The sequence below is a fragment of the Neolamprologus brichardi genome, chromosome 6 (genome assembly GCF_056152115.1).
Source record: "Neolamprologus brichardi isolate AB-2024 chromosome 6, ASM5615211v1, whole genome shotgun sequence".
In the NCBI taxonomy this organism is placed as follows: Eukaryota; Metazoa; Chordata; class Actinopteri; order Cichliformes; family Cichlidae; genus Neolamprologus; species Neolamprologus brichardi.
This window is the reverse complement of record NC_142109.1, coordinates 13,477,615-13,494,837: the sequence shown is the minus strand read 5'-3', so window position 1 is coordinate 13,494,837 and position 17,223 is coordinate 13,477,615. Positions and strand designations below refer to the sequence as shown.

General features: G+C 40.3%; 1 protein-coding gene across 5 annotated transcripts in view; it reads right to left on the bottom strand.

Moving 5' to 3' along the window:
* Window positions 1-17,223, bottom strand: part of inpp4b (inositol polyphosphate-4-phosphatase type II B) — a 187,222-nt gene that overhangs the window by 79,459 nt on the left and 90,540 nt on the right. For all 5 annotated transcript variants that reach the window (XM_087841711.1, XM_087841710.1, XM_087841712.1 and 2 more), the window contains 3 exons: window positions 12,707-12,818; window positions 5,849-5,918; window positions 2,527-2,674 (listed from right to left, as the gene is read on the bottom strand). In XM_087841711.1, coding sequence (XP_087697837.1) covers window positions 2,527-2,674; window positions 5,849-5,918; window positions 12,707-12,818 — 330 coding nt within the window. The remainder of the gene's footprint in view (window positions 1-2,526; window positions 2,675-5,848; window positions 5,919-12,706; window positions 12,819-17,223) is intronic.

Below are 17,223 nucleotides of genomic sequence, written 5' to 3'. Positions count from 1 at the left end.
TCTATTGATTGTATTGTTTATTTTAATATTTGTGTACAGCGCTTTGTGACTGCCTGTCTGTTGAAAGCGCTTAATAAATAAACTTTACTTACTTGCTTTAGTTGTTCACACAAAGCATAAAGGTAAAAAAAAACAACCCAATATATACTGTGTTATCTACATTTTAGATTTAAAAAAATATTTGCAGCTCCCAGTGTTTTCTTTTGCGTGGAAACTGGGTCCAAGTGGCTCTTTGGGTGTAAAAGGACCCCTGGGGTAGCGGATAATACTTTTTAATTTCACGTTAAGTTATTATCTAACTTAACGTGATATTTATCATTTTTTTTGCCTGCTCTGTTTTGTGGTGGGGTTTTACTGCTGCTCTCACCACACCAGCCCTTACAAGGTAAGCTCCATCCACCCTACCACTAAATATAAATTACTGCAGTCAGAGAATAAAAAGATTTTCAGTATTGTGGCCCTGACTGAAGCAGCATCTATTTCAGTTATAATTAAAAAAACCCAAAAAAAACAATGTTCTACAGCAGAAGAAAGCAAAAAAGGTAAGAAAAAGGAAGATAAGAGGATTAACTGGATAAAATTCATGAAATATATTTGTAGTTATTATAAACAATGACTTTTTTAAACTGACATGTGATGCAGATTAAAAACAAACAATAGATTGATACAGATAAAGAAGAAAATGTGTTAAAATTGAGTCGGTTCGGGTTCGGATAACAAAATACATTTCCAAAAAAGAAAAGACCTGTCATGTGGCTGCCTTTATTTCATGGCGCATTATAGTGACTGTTCAATTTAATAACTAAAGACCTTTTGTGTGGGGGTCAATAAAACCTCTGTGGCTGCGCTGAAAAGCAAGCATTTTTCACCCCAAATACCTTCAGTTTATTGTGAAAAAACGGCTCCATCAAGACAACAAGCACAGCCATTAATCCAGATCTTAAATGTACAGAGCAAGTGCAAACAAAGATGGTGGATGCCAAAATGTCACCTACATGATCTTGACACGCAAACACAGTACTTGTTAATTAACACCAAAAGCAAGGGCACTTTTTGTTTTTTCATTAATGAGAAACCAGACAGCTCTTAATGAGGGAGGTTTTATCGATGCCCGCACACTTTGCTGCACATGCGTTTATCTTCTTTGCACACATACACACGGCGACACACACAAGGAGCCACAGAGGAAACTCTACTGCCTTTGTGTTCACAGTCTTCGATTAGAACATGAGTGGAGACATCAAAGCTAACAAATAGATGGAAGAAATATCCAAGATTATCAAAGAGTGCTAAAGCAAACTAAGCCACCCACCATCCGCTGCTGCACTCACAACTTTACAGCAGTAACTGAATCATTAAAAACCCTGAGCTAACACCGCTGTGAGCTTGGCTGACGGAAATCGGCAAAATGGAGAGGCACCGTGGAGAAAGACAACATTTAAAGAGGATTATAGAAGAGGTGCTTGAGCGACCAAGCTGGAGATATGGTGCACATGGGTGTTAATAAACGAACACTGTATACGGTAGTCATGGTTTGGAGCCTGCTGAGTGCTCATGAGCTGTATTATACAGATAACGCATTTCATAAATATTCTATAATTGTCTTCTAAATTTAGCTAAGATTTGAATTATCAGGAAGTAAGGTTAAAAAGGCAGCAGAACAGCACCGATGCTCTAGGAACACGTTACTGGAAAGTAAATGGGATCCAGTGTATATGCTTAAGGAAGGGGTGTGACGGACACGTGTCCTTGATGTTGTGTGGCTGTGTGAGGCTTTTGTTACATGCTGTGATTACAAATGGAAAAACATCCTCCTACTAACGCACTCATCCAGATCTCTGATTGGATCTTTGTGTGCCTTGGATTGAAGTCAGCATAAAGAATTCATGTGTGAGCGTGTCTATGTATGGACTGTTTATGCGTTATGTATGAGAAAGGGCTGCCAGAGACAACAGGCCAGTTAAGGAATGATCTGCCTTGACAATCAACGGTCGAGCCCGAGGGGATGGTCTAATTTTTCCTTTTTCTCACACAGTATCAACTAGTTTAGTTTTAAATATGGGAGGAAGCTGTTGCAGTCTTTAGGTTGTTTGTTGGTTGTGTATTGTGTATTTCAGTTTTCTAGTTAATCTCTGAGTTTGGGTTATTGACTTGGTTTCCTTACAGACTGAAAAATGGTAAATGAACTGGTTCTGATATAGCACTTTTCTGCCCAGAAGACTAGCCTACAAATCCCAGATCCCTGTAAAAATAGTTGTGTCTTCCCCTCAGTCTTTGTTGCAGTGTCTGCTAAGCTCCCCTCATGTGTTAACCCCCCGTGATTTCCTGGGCTAATTTTGAATCTCAGCTTCTTGTTTTTGGATTTACTTTGGGCTTTGTTTCTGAGAACTGTGAGTCAGCCAAAATAAAAGACCTGCCTTCTGTTTAATCAGTATGGCTCCACAGCCTGGGTCCTTAATCTCCATGACAAGAAGAAGAAATTAAGGTCCACACAACGAATACGTCTGATTTTTCAGATGCGCTTACCTACTCATGTCCTCCTGAATGTACAGCGCGAGCAGCTGTTTGGGGATACTGAACGACAGAGTGCACTCCTCCATTTGTTCCCGCACAAGCATCCACTTGCTGTCCACTGTTTGAAATCTGTACACTTTGCATACTGGGTTCTTGAACACTGCCAGAGAAAGACAAAGGGATGGTGAGGACAAAGTAAAAAAAAGAAGTTGTTCACCGAACCATCTGACACAGCAGAAAATACATCACATCCCCGTTATATAAATTTTAAAGAGTTTCTCTTTAATTTTGCAAAAGGTAAACAGACTTTTACATCAGCTCTGACAGCTGCCTGCCTCAAGGACGCGACAGAACAGAGAGACTTCAAAAGTCTTAAAAAGTCTTGTGAGGTATGAAGCACAAATTAAATTCTATAATCAATAATGGTGTCTGCCGTAGATAAGAAGTTTCTCGTTTTTCAAGGCCTTCCTTCCCTCTCTCTTACTCTCTCTATACTTCAGTTGACAGCACAGCAGAGCAAAACACGTAACCTTGTCCTACTAATCTTTGCCTTATTATTTCCTCCATTTCCATTTTAATTGCTTATTTATTGTGCAACGCTGAGGTACGGTCCATTGAATCATTTTGAAAGTTTCCTTACGAACCCCAGTGCCCAGCTCTTCCATTAAAACCGATTCACGTTGAGTCCCATCTTCATTTTTTTTCTTGCAGAGAGTGGCTAATAGCAGCAATTGAAGGCTGGAAACGAAAAACAGCTCTAATGCTCTTATCTGCATGCTAGCAGCAGAGGGCAAGAAAGCTGTGAGCCTTAAACTGTGTGTAGTACTCCTTTCTGTTTGCAGAGCTGAAACACTCAGAGTGAAACCTTGAAAATCTTGCAATGAGTAGTCAAACATGCATAGCAGGAAAAAAATATATAAATATTTTTTTTGCCTTAATTCATAAATGGAAGCCATACTCATGCTCCTACTGGCAGTGCAGAAAACAGTCCCCATAAGAAGCCCTCATATGGCACTATAACACAGTTTGGAAGTAAACTGTTGTTTTTTTGTTTTTTTTTCAAGGTCGTCTGTCTGAGTCCTCGTTTTGAAACCTAGTGTCCGAGCCATTAATCCTCACGCTGCTACGTCATTTGTCCTCAAGTGTTAAAGTTCATCGATGCCCTTCAGATGGGTTCCAGAAGGCACACGACAGTGGGAGTTCTTATGTGGTAAGAGTTTTAATTTAGGATGCAATGTGATGCAATGTGCTGCTTGACTGACTTAAGCAGCAGCTTTATATGTGGTTTAATAAAAGATAGTTTCTTAGTAACTGGGTAATCTTTACAAATCGAAACAAAACAACTGTAATAAAAAAATGTTAAAAAGTATTCCAACAATTCCCATCTTTGCCACCAGCCAACAGTATTTCATGCTAGTCTGACTGGATTTGATTGTTTGGTTAACGTCATCATTTCGGGACCAAATCCAACAATAAATTAGTTTAGATAATCGTTTTTTTGCTGTAGACTTCCTTTGGTGTTATAAAACCACGAACAAACATTCTTCCTTACCATCTGATACCATCCCCACACTGTTTTGGTACTTTAAATAGATATTACAAATGCATATACAACTCCATAGCTTTTAATTATTCTTAACAAATCCATGGTTGATACCCGCTCTCCAACAAAGTGTACTACCACTCAGGAATTTAAACATGATAATAAAGAGGAACAAATGATCAGGGTACAGAACAGAAGTTCCATCCTTGTTGGGGGTTGTCTTTGTGGGGTTTACATATGGTCCATGTGCTAGATGCTTTTTATATCATATCTAGATGATGAGAATAGCAAAGAATATACTGAAATCAAATAGAGAAAACTACGATACAGTAACCACAGCAAGCACAGCAAGAAATGCAGCAAAAGATTTTCTAAAGCTCTGCACGAAAGGCATTTCTATTAGTGTTTATCTTGTGACTTTTTACTGACTTCACTGCATAGCAGTAGACAGGCTACTACACTATAAAAACTCCACACAGACAGCAAGAGATTCTCTTAAGGACAATAACGATAAGTCAGACAGACTGCAGACGGGTAATTAATATTATTTTTCTACGGCGCTTAAGATGTTGAAATTAATGACAATTTAATTATGACTAGCCTGAACAACTCTTGAGAGGGTTCATAATTGCATCTAAATGAAATGTGAAAATCAAAAATCGTTGGCACGGGGATTCGAAAAACTTTAATGGGTTGACAAAAATAAATGAGGAGATACATGGAGAGAAAGGGGTGAGGGCACAGCCTTAATCGGACGAGCAACAGTTTGCTGACTTCCACCTCCATCAGAGAAGCGGATTAACCCCCGGACTCCCCCCTGCCGCCACACTAATCTGCCCACCAATCAGACGCCTCCGTTTCCCTTCCTGACACCTCTTAAGAAAATGACTTGCCGAGAATTGCTGCGCGTGGGCTCTGCTATCTCCCCGTTCTCTGCATGCTCATTTTGAAAGGTAATAAAAGTGGAAGACTAAATTGCGTTACTCAATCTGGCTGTATCTGCGGGGAGGGTATTGTTTTGACAGGCTGCAGATGTGCACCTGCAAACATGGCTGCAGTTCACTAGTTAATCACAGTAGAAACAGTAAGCAGCAATGACACCATGACAACAGGCGTGCGGCTGCTGGGGAGCTCGGGGAGGCTAAGGGGATCCAGGTACAGGAGAAAATGGATGTGTGGAACAAATGGATGTGTGTCTCCTAAGTTTCCTTTGAAAAAGGGGCTGTGAAGTTTTAACACAGCAGGAGTTGTGACCTTTTCAAGTCACACGCTTTTCTGTCTACATGTCTTTCATTTTCTCTCTGCAATGCTCTCTTTCCTAACCAGTGAGTGAGCTGACTTTCTGTGTTACCACTAAATTAGTCTCATGCAGCTCATATGACATCTTCTGATCATCTTTAGTTAGTCTACAAAGAACTGAGCAGGCTAACATTGTCAGACACCTCTCACTAGTCTCTGTCTGTCTAAAAACACTTTGGCGCATAGTAAATGAAAGCAGGGAAGATAAAATTCTTTAATCAAGAAAAAGGACACAGCATAGACTTCAAATGTTATTCATAGAGTGGTTACTCAAGGTTAAACAGATGCAGAGCATTAACAGACTTTTAGATGAAGACGTTACATGATGTTAACTACTATAATGTATTAAATGCATTATAATAGAGTCTTTCAGCCTTTCATTCAAGGCCATTATAGAGTTCTTTCAAGAAGGGGGAAATTAGAGGCATTTTTATTGCAACATTATCCAGCAATAAGTGGTGAAATTACAGGTGCTCAGGGTGTGACTCATACCTGGCCCGGTCAATGGGTTATTTTCTCTGTCGGTGCAAGAATGGTGCGCAGACTCACATACCAGTGGACACTGGAAAGAACAGAAGAAAAGACAAGATGAGAACTGGCAAACATGAGCATGAACAGTAAAGCATTTCTCTGATGTGCCTTCAGGCTTTGATCACAAACTGTCGCCTGTGACGGCAACCACATTTAAGTGCAGCCTGACACTGAGACTTGATGTGACATATACTCTAATTTGGTGGCAGCTCGGGTTTGAAAATCCTAATTTAGCTTTGACACACTGAGAGGTACTTTAGCGCCAAAGCTGTAGCCAGCAGGTAAAATTCCGGTAGTTTGATCCGTGTTCTGCTTGAGAACCATAAAGCTGCTCACATAAGCATAATTACATTAAAAAAACCATATCTATCTATCTATACAGCTATACATCTATACATATATACGGTTTCTTCAGCTGGTAAATTTCAAACTTTCAAAATTTCAAACTATCAACTGACATACAGTAAATTACCTGGTTTTACTTAGCAGAGATGGGAGACCACACAGCTTTAATCTCTCAATTACAGTGTCCTACTAGGCAACAGATCCAATATCTTTTAATGTGGTTATTTCATTGCTTAATCATTACAACAGTAACCAACAAGAGACGAAAAATCCACTATCATAAAACTTGCAGTATACTGTGTTGTATACTGAATTAGTTTAGGTGCAATTTTCCAAAATGAAATTTCTCAAGCAAGCAAAAGACTTTGGAAGAAATTCATTCAATTTAATTTTCATTTCAGCTTTATTCATGTAGTGCCAAATCACAACAATAATCATCTCAAGGTGCTTTATATTGTGAAGTAAAGATCTACACTGATAGAAAGAAAACCCCAACAATCAGACGTCCCGCCTATGAACAACCGCTTGGTGACCGTGGGAGTAAAAAACATTTTAGCAGGAAGAAACATTGGACAGAACCAGGGTCAGCGAAAGGATAGATGTGACGAGCTGGGTGTGAGAGGGAAAAATATGGACAATCTGAAAATATAAAGCATGTGGAAGTGCCATAAACCTGCAGCTGTCTCTAAAGGCCAACAGAGGGCGACTCTGTTTCTGGCTGAGTGTTAAATATTTTCTGTTTTTTTCCTTTTAAAAACAAAATCTTGATAACTTATCTAAGGCTATGTCCACACGTACCCGGGTATTTTTGAAAACTGAGATTTTTCTATGCGTTTGCACCTTTCGTCCACACGTAAACGGCGTTTTCGGTCACTGAAAACTGAGATTTTTAAAAACGCCTGCCAGGGTGGATATTTTCTAAAACTCCGTTTTTGCATTTACGTGTGGACGAGGAAAACTGAGTCAAATGTGTGTGCCATTTTTGACGTCACACTGTGCGCCACGTTATTGTTTCGGAGAAATGAATTTCTGCAATACTGTTACTGTTAATTTTACTCTCTGCAGATGCTTACATATACACACACAGTTACTATCCCTCCACACATAGGAGGAGTTCTGCTTCTATGCCCCATCTTTGTTTACTATTTCCCGCCGAGGCTTCTAGACTTCTGATTGGCCAACATTTCTACACGGTTAGGAATATATCGCCACCTGTTGCTTTGGCATGTTCCTAGCAGCGTTTTCCTTCATTTTTGCGTTTACGTGTGGACGGGATTATTTTTTAAAACGAAAACGGAAAATCTCAGTTTTCAAAAATACCCGTGTACGTGTGGATGTAGCCTAAGTTACACACATTAATTAAAAATTTGTGTGATTTGTGGAAAAGTGGGTGTTCCCACTGTTACAACCTGGCTCAGAAGCTGCAACATAAAGTGGAGACTGACATCAGAATTAGTAGAAACACTGGTTTTATTTCACTGGTTGAAAATGACAGCCCAGAAAGCATTATGGTAAGAAGTAGGATCTCCCCCAAGCCAAACTGAGGCCTTTATCTACACCTTTTCAGATGTAGACAATTAACAGTTAAGCCTCAGTAACACCCAGAGACTGCAGTGCTGCTACTGCAAGGTAAGAAGGCCAACTTTGACCTTGCACAATAACAGTGAAGGTCAAGGTCAAATGCTTAGCCAATCTAGATACTCAAGTCCCCCAAGGGCTGGTATATTGTGGTGAAGTTTGAAGACAATCCATAAAACACTTTGGGTAATATCAAGTTTTTACAGATTTTCACACTGGGTGATGTTGACCTTGACCTGACTCTCACCAAAGTTACACCTGTTCAAGCTGTAATTGGTATCTACCATCACACAAAATTTTAAAATGATCTCTTGAAAACTGTGGACGCTAGACTGCTAACAAACAGACAAACAAATGGAACGGAGTATGTACTCGTTACCTTTAGAGAAAAGATAAAATTGTAATGTAGTTATTATTAAATTCATATGTGCAATAGCCCCACACTCACCATTTCCTCTTTAGACACTCTGCAACTTTGCACCAATTTAACTCCATTATTTAATTTGAAGAAAATGTCAAAATGCAACAGCACAAACTGCTGTCAGTCTAAAGAAAGAATTAATAAATATTCTACTAAAGTAAATTCCTTTCCTGTAGGTCCTCATCTTTAGTCTGTCACCCTCTTTTACCCAAATCTCTGTACAGGAAGACATCCTGTTCCATTTACAGAGACCAACAGCAGAAATTTGGAGTTAAATGACTTTCAGTTTAATGACTTTCTGTTGGCCCATTACAGCTGCTCCTCCATCACTTGAAGAGGCAACAAACTGTGCATGTACTATTTCTAACAGTTTCGAACAGCAGGATGTCGCAAACCGCAGGTCCGATGCATAACAGCAATTCAACAAGGTGAACTAAGAAGCTACAAATCTCTTGTAGGGAAAAATCTGACAGACACTAAACAGGTACATTTCTAGTAGGGGTGGGCGATATAAACAATATATGATAGAAACGATATAAATTTGGCCAACGATAGAGATTTTGACTATACCGCTCTATCGCGATAGTGCATGTTGATGATGTCATCAAGCTGCGCCTGTTTTGGTCGAAAGCATCGCAGCTGCTACAACCATTATCATCTGCAAATTATGCCGGGCGACAGTCATAGCAAAGAGATGAAGCACTTTTGAAATATGGGAAAAGCCAAAAACTGCGCTTCCTCCACTTCCGTAACATTGATTCATTAATGTTGAATTCCCTCGCAGCTGTTCTATTCCCATGTTGTTGCAGTATATTAATAACTAACCTTGTATTGTGGATGAATAATCTCAAATCCTGACTGAAGTTTGCCCCGTGTATAGCATCCTGCTATGCAATTGCATTTGTCCCTAACCACCAGAATCCCTCACGTTAACCTTTATCAAGTGGAAAAAAAGTTGGCGTTCATCCTCCAGATTCACTGTGTTAATGTTATGCTAACATAGCTGTGTCGCTAGCAATCACGTAGCACAACATTATATACCAGGTAGTCCAACTTCAGTAACCCTGCAAACGCCACTGCTGTTTAGTTTTCTGTCTTTATTTATGTTGGAAGTGGTAGCAGAGCTGTACGTTTTAATTAGTTTCAAAAATCTCTCAGTCAGAACATGGTATGTCATGTTTAGGTGGAAACTAGCGAGCTAACTTCCTGTTAACTTCTAACTCCGTTAAATTGAATAAATTCTGTTTTCATGGATGCATGGATGTTAAACTTAATTGTTACACCCGATAAAGCAGCAATGCTGATGATTTAATTAAAGATGAAAGAATTTAGACCGTTTTTAACTCTCAGTGTTCGTTTGACTTTGGGAGCTGAAGCCGACGGAGTTTTGGACTCAGATTACTCGGCGAAGCTCCTCACTACGGCAGCCATAATGCTCTGACAATACATCAAAATGTGATGGTGTTCTTTGTTGTTGCAACCTTTTTTTTTCCTTTTTCCAAACAAAGTGGGGGCTCGTCCGGAATCGGAATGAAAGGAATTGAGTTGATTACGAGTGTGAACAGGTGTTTGTGTGTTGTGTGAGGGTCATTTGACTAGCTGTTGCTCTCCCCGGCTAGCACAGGGGAGTGTCTAGCTGAGTGTTTGCTCTTCCTTCGGACACTCGTTTTTTGTTTTGCCTTTATTATTTTCGGAGCAAACCCGGGTGGGGATTAATTCTCTGTTGGGGGTAGGCTTTTCGGTGCCTTTGGCACTTGATGATTTGCCTTTAAAGTGGCCTCGAGCCTGGTACGCTCCAGAAGCTAGGTCAGGCTAAATTCTGAGTAGACAGGACTGGGGGGAGTGTGGGTAGAATTTTAGTTAATGGTTGACTTGACACAACACATTTTCTTTCGCCTCTTTTTGGTTGTGTAGTGAAGGTGTTGTGTGACCATTGAGTGGTTAGCTTGTGTTTTGCGGGCCATTTTGAGTTTCATGGCCACTTTTGATGTTGCTGGATTTACGGAAAAGCCGTCGCTTGCCCTGCTGGATGTTTGTAGGAAGAGGGATCTGCATCAGGTGGCAACATATTACGGGATCAGTGTCTCCACTGGTCTACGCAAAAAAATCGGTTTGAGGTCAGTACGCACAACCAGAATTCATACATAAGGCACACTCGATTTTTGAGAAAATTAAAGGATTTTAAGTGTGCCTTATAGTGTGGAAAATACGTTATACAGAAGAAAAGAATATATTGCGATATATACATGTGCTTCAAATTATATCGCAATATGGATTTTAGGCCATATTGCCCAGCCCTAATTTCTAGGACATTTTGTGTTTCCTGTAAAATGTGATGGTCTGACTCCTTTTCATTTCTCATTTAGTTGGTGGTAGTTTTCACACTGAAGCAGTGGTGTTGTAATGGTGAGGTAATGAAGGTGAAAGGGAATGGAATATGGACACCCCCCACCTCCCCCAGTATATTAATTGATTAAAAAATAAAAATTTGACTATCATTGACCCTGTAAGGTAATTACAGGATTGCATGATTTTAGTGCTAGACAAAAGTTATGTTTTAGCTAATATAAAACAAAGACGATACATTAGCTGCAACTCTGACTTTTGTGTTGGGTGAAATAACACTGAGTTAGGGTTAGAGCTTCTGCACTGGACTATTGTGGTCAACAGTTATTAAACCAGACGTTCTGAGTACCAAAGCCTACAGTGTAGTGGCACATCATTAACTTATTTCTTACATTTTTTATTCTTGAGGTTTTGGTCCTGAAAAGGTTGAAAGAAACTGATACAAACCCGGGGGCTTTAATGTAGCAGACCGCTACATTAAAATGTATAAAATAGTCAAATTCACACATAAAGGGGGTGAAGCTGTACTCTTAACTTTACACTCTGCTTTTCATGAAAACACACATGCACACCAGTTAAAATGATGTTTTTTTGAATTATGCCTGGGTTTCTTCATCAAAGCAACGTGAACCACTGACAACTAGCAATCTTTCATGCTCGCTGTATCCCAGCTCTGGCCTGTCTGATGAACCATCTAACACAGCCAGACAGCCAAATCTGTCCCCAGAAAAGGACTTTAATGACTGCTAGGGACGATCCATCACCTCTCTTAGCTCAGAAACTGATCCTGAATAAAACAGACATCAACCAACAGCAGCCACACAGAGTCACACACACTAACTCCAGAGTAAACTGTGTCCATTGGACAGAATGGGCAGATTTTACTGGGTAAGTTTCTCGTCTAATGATAAGTATTAACAATAAGCTAAGGGCCTCAGCTGCGAAAGGAGTCCCATTGTAACTGTAACTGTAGGCAGCATCTGTTAGATGGCTCTTTGAAGACTAAAATATGTAAAGAGATCAGATCAAAGGTGACTGGAGTGTCTTTTTTGCTTCAGCTGATTATTTTTGCAGGGTCAGTGGGATATTCATGAGCAGCGACCACCTAAGCGATGACACGGACTGATCAAACAGACTTACAAGCATGTGCAAATATGTAAATTAGGCAGACATGACTAAGGTACCTTGAACAAGGAGGGAACAAGAGAACTTCCCTACAAGAGAGTCCTGAGTCTAAAGTGAGCCTTCCCCTGGATTTGTCATAGCCCTTCCTTCTTTCCTTCCTTCATCTTCAACAACAGCAACGATACAAGGAAATATGCTGTGACAAGACAAATGCGCACACACACACGCACACGCATAGGGCAACACATTCATCAAGGCGACATGGGCAGATTTTCAGTGACACGCTGGAGCCTAGCAGGGAACCTCCCTGCACCATTAACAGGGGTGGGCAGAACAGAAAGCCAGTCAGCCATGTAGAGGCCCTCGGTCAATTATATAAGACATGAATCACACGCATACACAAACACAACGTACAAAAAAAAAAAAAAAAACACACAATTATCCACACAATCAGGAAATCAACAGCAGGCCTCTGTGCTGCTTTACAAAGCTGTTCCTATTTACGGATGAGAAATATCCCAAGAGCTTTGTTTTTTGTTTTTTTTAACTGATTTCCCTGAGATCTACAGCATGAATTCACCTGACAAATCACAGCTTCTTAGGAATGTGCAAATAAATGCAGAAATCAAATCAGGAGCGCATATGCACAACTCAAAAACTCAGACTCTGAAGGACAATACTCCTTCCTCTTTTAACTTCCTGATGATGAGTGTGATCTCAGAGCCCAGTTAAGAGCAGAGAAGACTGCATAACGGTTTGACACAAATAGATTTGTGAGTGTATGTGTGTCAATATCATTCTTTTAAAACCCTTTCGGTATCAACATATAGGCATTCAGACATTAAACGTACTCACATCCTGTAAATCCCTATTACGTTTTACTGAAGTTTATTTAATCTCATTGGAGGACTTGTGAAGGCCTGTCTAATCCTAGTATTAGCACGAGGCGTCTGGCACATGGAGACTCCCGCTCCTGCTTCATCTAGTCAGCCCGCTAACCTTACCTTCTGTGATGGTATGTCTGTGGTGATCTGGTCCACATCAACCTCCTCCATCTCCCCCATCTTCAGACGACTCACCACCACTGTTCCTGCTGTGCACACACCATCAGATGACCTAAAGCAAGACATGAAGAGAGAGAGAGAGAGAGCGAGAGAGAGAAAAAAAAGATACATTCACTTTTGGCCTCTTCATTCAAGCTGTTAAATAAAAGTCTCATCTGTTAAATGATATTTTCCTCTAGCTACTGCCCCTCTACGGGCCTCAGAAATATTCATTTTCATGTCAGGCCCCCCCTGACTCGGCAAACCTAATAAGCTTATTTCCAGCCTGGCACAGGTTGTGAAATTATAAAGCTTTGACTAAAAAGTGGAATCAGGACATGGACGCTTGCACTGCGGCGATTCCTTTTCCTGACAGATTTTGCCCAGGAGTTTTGCATGCAGAATAAAATCCCAGCGCGCTTCAGCGGGAAGCTGATGGGGGTGAAGGAAAGAACGTTTCATCTAACTGTTCAAATAGTGGTTTATTAAACCAGGCTATGTGCCCCGACAGATATGAAAATTGATACTAGAGTTTTCATATCGGAGAGACCTGACTAATCACTTTCCCAATCATGGGGCCATGATTAAGGAGCTGATAGAAAATCTATAGTATTGGCAGCAAGACAGACGCTCTCAAATGAAGAAAAATGGTCCCGGGGTATAGTGGGAGCGAGTCTGATCACCTTAACAGACCCATCCCTAATGTGCTCAGTTCCACTCCAGCTGGAGAAAATATTGGATGTTGTGCATCAGCCACTGGTCTGGGGAGACAGGAGGATGGATGACACACCCCTGCCCGAGGAGAAGAAAATGCAAGGATGGTGATGGAAGCAAAAAGGATGCTTTTGAGGCCAATCGATCTTGGGCAGACACAAAAGGAGAAAATCTAAAGGCACCCGTGAGAAAAGGTAAGAAAGGAGATGCGCGAAGCAATGTGAGTGAAAACTGGAGAAGAGGACGGGGAGCGAGAGATTGGAGAGCGAATGGAAAGTGTCTGCGGAGTGGGACCCTGGGAGCTTCAGTTAGCACTTAATGTCTTACAGAAGTCTCCAAGCAGAGAAAATAACATTGGCCGGTTTATAAATCTAATCATTGTCCCTTGCCAGACACCTGTCTCAGTGTTTACTCCTCTGCTCATCTTCTTGTTTCTTCCCCATTTCTTAGCGTGCCCCCTCCCATTCCTGCGCAACAGAAGACCCAAGCACGGGAAAAGAAAGTCACCCTGACTTTGAACAAACGTTATGTGCTGAGAGCGGCCCACACATAATCGAGGAAATGGAGATTAACACGCATCGCGTTCTGTGATAGTCCTCCCAAGGCAAACCTTAGGGGTTACAGTGGTCCCCTACTCTTTAGATTACTGCGCCGCAATCCACTAATGAAACTCCCCATTTAGGTGGACAAGAGACTCAGAATTGCTTTAAAGTAATTAACTTACAGTATGCCTTTGAGAGATATATTAGGATTTTTTTTTTTGTTTTGATTTGCAGCCAAACATAAACTCAGCACCTACTCAAATACAATTTTCTTTTATATTACTGCTGTCTGTGAGGAAAAGGACTCTTCTGCAGCCTATTTAAAAGGGCTGGGATGATTCGATTTAGCTCAATCACTGCACAGCCAATTCTTTGTTCCATTAAAAAACAAGCGCGGAAGAGGTTAGAGACTTCTGACAGGATGCCTGGTCTTCAGAGGCACCCCTTTATTTTAACTAAAGCCATTTAGCACAAGCATGAAGTGACCTCCGATTAACTTAGAAGGTTTTGATGAGCGCTGTTGTTGAAAAAGAAGACATTGTTGGGAGAAAAAAAAGACCCTTCCCCCTGCACTCCCACATTCCCTCCTCTTCTCCCTCCTCGTCACTTTCCGTCTGTTGGAGCTGGCATGGAAACAAATCTGCAGATTGTTCTTTGCCTGCGAGCCCATCTTTTTCTTTTCTTTTTTTTAATCTAATTGGCCCAGGATCTCTTTTATGACAACACTTAATCAGATGGCTTTGTTCAAGTGACAAAAATAATGTGCTTAAAATGTCTGCTGTGAATCTGGCACAATTTGAGAAATAATTAGTTATCAGGGAAGTGCCTCAAATTTAATAGTTATTTTCTTTTGAAAGGCTTTCTTGTAGTTTACGGATACATTTCCCAGTGTGGGAGCATGCAATGCAATTTGTTTCAAATGGCCAGTTTGCACTAATAAGCTCTAAATGTACGAGCTATATGTCTTAAGTACACACTGTATACACTGCACAGTGCAAACGATAATACTTTCAATTATCTGTACAAGACGGGAGGCTTCGGCTGAGCATCATATCTTAATTTTGCTTCTTGTACAGTTTTTATCTACTAATGACACAATATCTTTTCCACTAATGATGCCCCCCAAAACCTTTTTTTCCTTTTTCTGTTAGGCTGTAACATTTTAAAGTTAAGCTGCTTCATCAGGCTTAGCTCACTGTGAACTTACAAAAGGTTGTGTACAAATTTTTTAACAGCATATCCATCCAGGGTCGCCGGGAAGCAGAGTACACACAAAGAAACCATCTATTTGCTCCACACAGCCTGTTTAGAAACACCAGTTTTGCAGTTGACATGCTTGTCTTTGTACTGAACATGTAAAAGCCCGACCTGGATTATTATTAACCTTCAGGTGAAAACACAAACTAAACTTCATTTGGCATGGCTCTTCAAAGTATGGAACACATTAACATGACTGCTGATGGTTCACATACCTATTAAAACTCTTTAAAAAAGAGATGTGTGTATTCAGTTAAATGAGCAAAAGGCAACGACTTGAGCAATGTTGCTGACTTGTTGTTTCTGTACATAGGATCTGTGACACAACTGTGTTTTCAAACCACCACATTTAGCAACCAAGAAAACTAATTTTCCCACTTTGATTGGATTGAGCAAGTCTATCCAGCCCAGTGGTTTAGCTGGATTTATGGGTGCGTTGCAATGTAGCAGCGACCTCAGTATCATTATGAGTTACATGTTTTCCACAGTAATATTATTACTGTCATTATTTTTCTACTGTTATTGGAAATACTATCATTACTACTGTTATTATTTGCTTCTTTGGTGCTTTGATGATAGATGGCAAAGGTTGCTTTTTTTTGTTTGTTTGGTGAAATGAGCAGTTATACTCTGCTATAATAGGCTTGCACTGCAACGCAGAGCCCGGTGTACAGTCTGGAGACACACTACCTCATTTACACTGATTGTTTTGTCTTTGTCTGTAGATGTGGCATCATAATGTTTTTACTCAACCTGTCATCACTCTGAAAATAAGCGAATGGTCAAAGATCATGAAGTCTACAAGTTTAGATAACTTGGGTTAAATGGATGAACGCAGGCGCAAAATTGACCAAACAAAAATCCTGTTTCCGCTCTCTTGTGGACCAAAAAAAAAAAAAAAAAAAGGAAAGAGGTTTGTAGAGCAAAGTCAAGAAAAGGACAATAACGCTGAATTCAACAGCCCGTGGGTGGGGAAAGTTCATCAAAACACTTCAAAGCAGCAAAGCGTCAGTTTTTGTCAGGCTTTCTCTCTGTGGGATGCCACAAGGAAGGAAACACCTGATAGCCACAGAAAAGAAGCAAAAACACCCATGGCTTTTACTCTTGCAAGTTTTGCTTTAACAGTGAGAAACTAAATTACCCAGCAGAACGCGCAAATAATTATTTGTGTTTTGCCAAAAGAAGACATTTTTAAGAGCTCTTGAGGACACCTTAAAGCTGAATGTTAATGGAAGTGGTCAGAAAAATACAAAAAAGGATCCTACAACAGCAACAAATATGCTACAGCCTTGTTGAGAAGGAGTGGAAGTGTGGATGGGATTCTTGACCTATATAAAGCTGGACCGGTGGCTAAATATAGCCCTGGCTAGTTTTCACTAAGGACAGATGTTAGGACATGAGACAGTAATAATGGAGAATGCCAGCTTTAGAAGTGATAGTTCTAATGCTGGGCTTTTTTTTTTTTTCATTAGGGATAAATGACACAATCATGTGATTCGGAGTAATTGGGCATTTTGTAACTGGGGAACTGACTCAATCAATAAGACTCTACTGCAGGCATTGTTCATAGAGCTGGACAGAATCACCAGGGGACACTTACACTGAGCACACTCTCTCTGGCATGTCTGGACCACTTGAAATTTATTCCCTGAGAAAAAAAAACTGCCCTGGTTTTCACTTGATGAAGGAGACTTTCACCATGCGCAATATATTCAGTCTGAATCAAAAATTAATGTAAAACACCCTCTGTGTCCATTGTAAAAATTCTGTTCTGTGTTAGAATTAAGGATATTTTAAAGGCTCTCGGGCTCAGGATTTTTTTTTAAACTTGAAAGGCAAAGCAGGCAAACATTTATTGAAAACAAGCCGATTAACTGGAATACATCAATGAGATCAAACTGTAAAATTCTGAAATAGAAAACTAATCTGTTTGTTGGATGCAATATATCTGTAGTAAGCAGAACA